Source organism: Euleptes europaea, chromosome 1 (genome assembly GCF_029931775.1).
Source record: "Euleptes europaea isolate rEulEur1 chromosome 1, rEulEur1.hap1, whole genome shotgun sequence".
Classification (NCBI taxonomy): domain Eukaryota; kingdom Metazoa; phylum Chordata; class Lepidosauria; order Squamata; family Sphaerodactylidae; genus Euleptes; species Euleptes europaea.
The window spans coordinates 7,818,226-7,824,600 of NC_079312.1; the positions used below are offsets into that span (position 1 = coordinate 7,818,226).

At 39.7% G+C, this 6,375-nt stretch overlaps 1 protein-coding gene across 1 annotated transcript; it reads left to right on the forward strand.

The window, feature by feature from the left end:
• The first annotated feature begins 533 nt into the window (after positions 1 to 533).
• On the forward strand, positions 534 to 1,712 carry LOC130480218 (zinc finger protein 239-like). The gene has a single exon (XM_056852707.1). It carries the CDS (start codon positions 534 to 536, stop codon positions 1,710 to 1,712), a length of 1,179 nt encoding a protein of 392 aa, XP_056708685.1.
• Positions 1,713 to 6,375: the final 4,663 nt, after the last annotated feature.

The window sequence follows — 6,375 nt, forward strand, 5'->3', positions numbered from 1 at the left end:
ACTCTTCTTCTTCTTCTTCAGGTATCAGGAAGGTTGGCGAGAATTATAGAGAACGATGTGGGGTTTCTTTCGAAACAACCAGCCGTGAAGTGGAGGAAGAGCCTTCTGGGAATCAAGAAGAGTCAAGGAGGCAGCAGGAAAACAAAGAGGAGAAGTCAGGGAATCAGTCTTTAGTTTTCCAGGCCAGTAGCTTGCTCAAAAAGCCAGCACAAGAAAAAAAACACAAGGGAAAGAGGAGGAATGAACCTTCTAAAAGTGGAGGAATATTGAGATGCGAATCCAACTTTTCTTCCCATCGGAGGATCCATACAGGGTATGAAACTTATAAATGCTCTGAATGTGGTAAAGGGTTCAGTAGGCTCGTCACCCTCACTTCTCATAAGAGAATCCATGTGAGCGAGGAACCATCTGAGAGTTCAGAGTGTGAAAACAGTTTTGGTCTGAGTGAAAGCCATACTTCCCATGAAAGAACCCACACAGAGCAAAAACCATGCCGATGCTCAGAGTGTAGGAAAAGGTTCAGGGGTAACACAATGTCTACTTGGCATCAGAGAATCCTTTCAGAGGAAAAACAATATAAATGCTTGGAATGTGGAAAGCGCTTCCGCCTGCGAGCACACTTCACTGCGCACCAGAGAATCCACTCCAAAGAGAAACCATATAAATGCTTGGAGTGTGGAAAGAACTTCACTCACAAACAAGGACTCACTTCCCATCAGAAAATCCACACAAAGGAGAAGCCATATTTCTGCTTGCAGTGTGGGAAAACCTTCCGTTGGAGCACAGCCCTCACTTCCCATCAGAGAATCCACACAAAGGAGAAGCCATATGTGTGCTTGAAATGTGGAAAACTCTTCCGTTGGAGCACGGCCCTCACTTCCCATCAGAGAATCCACACAAAGGAGAAGCCGTATGTGTGTTTGAAGTGTGGGAAAACCTTCCGTTTGAGGTTATCCCTCACTTCACACCTGAGAATACACTCAGGGGAGAAACCGTACCAGTGCACGGTATGTGGGAAATGCTTTAGTCAGAGTTCCCACCTTAGTTCCCACCGAAGAATCCATTCTGGAGAGAAACCCTATCAATGCCAGGAGTGTGGAAAAGGCTTCAGTCAGAGTTCACACCTGAAAGTACACCTAAGAATCCACACGGGAGAGAAGCCATATAAATGCTTGGAATGTGGAAACAGTTTCACTTGCAGCCAGAACCTTACATCACATGAAAAAATCCACACGGGGGTGCAGCCATATAAATGCCTGGATTGTGGGAAAAGCTTCAGTCAGAGCTCAAGCCTTAAGGTACATCAAAGAGTTCACACAGGGGAGAAGCCGTATAAATGCATGGAATGTGGGAGAAGCTTCAGTCGGAGCTCAACCCTTACTTTACATCAAAGAGTCCACACAGGGGAGAAGCCGTATAAATGTATGGAATGTGGGAGAAGCTTCAGTCGGAGCTTAACTCTTACTATGCATCAAAGAGTCCACACAGGAGAGAAGCCATTTAAATGCATGGAATGTGGGAAAAGTTTCAATCAGCCCTCAAGCCTTAGGGTACATCAAAGAATCCACACAGGGGAGAAGCCGTATAAATGTATGAAATGTGGGAGAAGCTTCAGTAGGAGCTCACACCTGACTATGCATAAAAGAGTCCACACAAGAGAGAAGCCATTTAAATGCATAGAACATGGAAAGAGTTTTGGCAGTGACACATAAACTGACAGTGAGACATAAAAGCCTCCTTTCTCACAGCCACTAATGAATCTCAGAGCATGAAACTACTCAGAACTCTCAACATTAATCCCCCCTCTGAAACAGTGAAAAAAGAGCAGCAACTAAGAGAATACTCAAGCCTGAATGTCAGTGGGAAATGGTCAAGATCCTGTCTGAAAAACAAACTTACCACTTGTTATATAGCCTGGGTCTATAGCAACCTGTACTGACTAAACTGAGGCTATTGTATTTTGGTCACATTATGAGAACACAAGAGTCACTGGAGAAGACAATCGTGATAGGAAACGTTGAGGGCAGCAGGAAAAGAGGAAGACCCAACAAGAGATGGATTGACTCAATAAAGGAACCTGCAGCCCTAAATTTGCAAGATCTGACAAAGGCTGTCAAAGACAGGACATTTTGGAGGACATTGATTCATAGGGTCGCCATGAGTCGAAAGCGACTTGACTGTACTTAACACACACACACACACACACACACACACACACTGTCTTACCAACTACACTTCTAGCTACATACTGCAGTGTGGCTGTAGGTACGGTTTGATACACCTGTATAATATGGCTAATGGATACCTGATAAGTATGGTATAATATAGCAGCTGTTAATTATGCAAGTTTTAAAGTTAAGTTATATGTAATGCAGTGTGGAAGGGTTATGTTGCTAATTCTTTTTCTTCCATTAAATACACCACTCCAGATAAGGAGCCATTTGTAGCTCTTGGGAAATAAATTATTCCCACATCTGGTGTTCCTTACCTCTAAAGAGGTGAGTTATCCCTTTCCCCTATAAGTTGTGTGTTAAAACAAGTTAATGTTTTTGAGGTTATTCTGAGTACAGGTCTTGTTTAAAGAAAAAGATGTAATGACGTATATATGTTCCCTAGATGGAGATTACCATTGCAACCCTACTGGGATTAATTACTACAAATGGAGTAAATACACGCCCTTACAAATCAAATGGCTAATTCCAGGAAGTTTCTTACCCTTAATTGCAAAGGGCTGAACAATGCTATAAAAAAGAAGAAGAATTACAGATGTGTTGGTTAAACAAAAACTCTAAAATGTAATAAAACTCCTGGAAGAGATGGGTTACAGCTGAATTTTACCAGAAATTTAAAGATCAGTTAGCTAAACCTTTAGCAATTATGTTCAGTGAAATCATGTAAAAAGGTATAACCCCACAGACATAGAAAGAAGCAAGAATAATTGTTCTTCCAAAAGAAGGTAGAGATGCAACTTTACCATCTTCCTACAGTCCAATCTCCCTTGTAAATCAAGACGCAAAAATATTCACTGCACTCTTAGCAGCCAGACTTAACGAATTTATTCACATATCAAGGAAGACCACACTGATTTCATTCATAAACGCCAAATAGCCGATGATATATGTAGAACTCTAAAAGCTTTCTTTGAGCAATCTCTGCTGTGTACAACTGACCAACAGCTCAAGTAAAAGTGAATAATTTCAGATCTAAATAGAAATACAGAGAGGAATTCGTCAGCGCTTTCCTCTATCTCCTTTACTGTTTGCTTTATCAATAGAACCACTAGCAGAAGCCATATGTTCTAATGCAGACAATATTGGCATAAAAATAAATGGATTACACCACAAAATTAGTGTATTTGCTGATGATATAATCCTTTACATATGCCACTGTACATCTGCTATTATCAGGCTTCCAAATAAATTATGCCAAATCAGAACTAAGACCACTGAAGGTAGCACAGAAAACAGAAGATTATATTAAAGCAAAATACCGATTTAAATGGAATCCCATATCCTGGAAATATCTAGGGGTTAATATCTCCCCAAACTGACAATGTCTCAATCAGATAAACTATGATACTCTCATTAAAAAACTCAAACAAACAATGACTGAATGGACAAAACTTAATCTAACATGGATGACATGAATTCATCTAATTAAAATGATATTTCCTAAACTCTTATTTCTATTTCAAATACTCCCTAAGTTTATTTCTAGAAAACAGTTGAACATATGGCAACAGTTGCTACATAGATGTATTCAAAATAATAAGAAAGCTAGAATTCCTTCTCATCCTCTCATGCTGCCAGCAAAGAAAGGAGGACTAAATGTACCTGATCTTAATCTTTATTATGACGTAGCCCAAATACGTAATATACTACATTATTTAGGACCTAGCGATAGTTCACCATGGCTTCAGATAGAACAGAGCTATAGCCTGAAGTCACCCTAGAAGATTTGGTGTGGCAAAAAGACCCAGAAGGACCAAAAGGAATAAAACAAAACCCTTTCTCACAACTACACTGCAAATTTGGGGTAACAGAAGGAAAGTCTTGGCTCCAGAAATTTCACCACCTACAATAACTGGCCAAATCTTTTCCCCACCTGGACAGAACATAGGCCTCTATAACACTTGGGGGGGGAATAAACATCTATAGATTAAAAGACTTGTCTGAAAAAGGTACATTAAAAAGTAGGTCATCACTACAATATATTATGGGTGAAAGAAAAAATTATTGGTTTCAATACTGGCAATTATTATATTTGTTTCAAACACCAGCTATTCCACAAAGTATTACAAGACAGTTGACTAAATTTGAGACACTGATACTGAATAGACAATCTTATTGTAAAGGTATTATTTCAAGTTTATACAAAACTTTTGAAGATAATTCTCCTTTAACTCCTTCATAAACTAAGAAGTGGCAGAGAGAAATCAATTCTCATATCTCTGAGGATGACTGGGCAGTGGTCTGAGAAGGTGTGGAACCTTTTAATTTTAGATAAGATGTCCTCCCAATGCAAAGTAACAACTTATCTTACTCTACAAACTTTTTAAATAGATGGCTGCCCTTTCTAGAATATGTGGGGAAGGGGGCATCACAAAGTAAACAATGTCTACGAAACTTATCATACGATTTGCATTTATTAAGTTCTGCTAAGTGAATAAAACAAATGGTATGATTTCTGTAAAAAGCACGGATGTATAATATTGGAACAAAGTATAACATTGGAACATATTTTGGAACCAAGTATTGAAACATATCTTGACTGTACAAGGATATTTAACGTACTGCTGTTGTATTTTTACTTTTGTTGTTGTTGTCATTATAAACTAAACTCAAAATAAAGAGTTACAAAAAGAAAAGAAATGATTTCACTAAAAGATGCCAAAGAATTTAGAGACCCCCAAATGATTTAATAATTAATTAGGAAATAACTTTTTTCCCAGTGAGACCTCAAGCTTTAGTAAACATCAAGAAACCTGCTAATGGAAAAATGCTCCAGAGATCTGTGGTGAACCTGACCATCCTTAGTTGTCTTGAGCCTGCAGAGGAGGAAGAAGGGGAAGTTGAAAACTATGTGGGTTTTTCTCTCTAGTATTCCAGCCCTGGCTATTTTTCCTGCCTATCTCCCAAAGCCCATCATGCCCATATTTATTGAGTGTTCTAAATTGGATTGCAGCCACTGTTTGCATTTTCTCACTACTACCAGAGGCTGCCTTATACTGAATCAGACCCTTGCTCCATCGAAGTCAGTATTGTCTACTCAGACTGGCAGCAGCTCTCCAGGTCTCAGTCAAGAGTCTTTTGCATCACCTACCTGCCTAGTCCCTTTAACTGGAAATGCTGCGGATTGAACCTGGGATCTTCTTCATGCCAAGCATGAGCTCTACCACTGACCCAACGCCACGCTGGCTCAGCTATAGACTCCTTGTAACCCAGTTTTTCTTTGTCTCTCCCTTTTTTTTAAAAAAAAGTGTAATTCCTTTGTTTTAAAGTGTTTTTTTTTTTTATATGGCCTTGTGAGTTGCTTCAGTAGAAAGGGGATTTGTATAAGATCAAAATAAACAGAGTGGAAAGAAAGAAAGGGGCTGGCAAAAGGTTTGAGGGAGTAATATAAACTTTGTATGCAAGTTCTATGTGTGTGTGTGTAAAGGTTCATCAAGTTGCAAGTCACAAGGCAAGAGACTAACAGAAGTGGTTTGCCATTGCCTGCCTCTGCATAGCAACCCTGGAATTTCTTGGTGGTCTTCCATCCAATTACTAACCAAGGCCAACCCTGCTTAGCTTCTGAGAAGTTAAATACCAGAATGTAACTTTTCCAGTCTAGCAAATGCCAGAGACTCCCAATGTGGTCCTCTTGCTTAAACAAACAAACACAACATCACAGAAACCAGGACTCAAGAGTGCAAAAGACAGCCCTTCTACAAGGTGATAAGAGCCCTGGAAATCTTGTCCTAGCAAATAGATTCTCCCTTTGCCAGCTTCCATTAATAACAACCCAAAGCTGACAAAACTAGGATTACCCTAGTTTTTAATGACCAAACGAGTGACAAAATAGTTAGCAAACTTGTAGTATATCAGGCAGGTGTCGTTATTAAACGAAACTAGCAAAGGTGGGTGTTTTTAAGTAATGCGGGATATGTCAGAGTAATTTCAATAATTAAAGCAAACTTTTTTTTCATGACTCATGAGATTGCATGTATGGAAGAAGAGCATGTGGAAGGGCAGCCTGTGTTACCAGTCTGTAATAGGGTTACAGCTCTGGGTTGCTGGCTCTGGGTTGGGAAATACCTGGAGATTTTTGGGGGTGGATCCTGGGGAGGCGAGGGACTTCGATAGGTAGAATGCCATCGAGTCCACCTTCCAACTC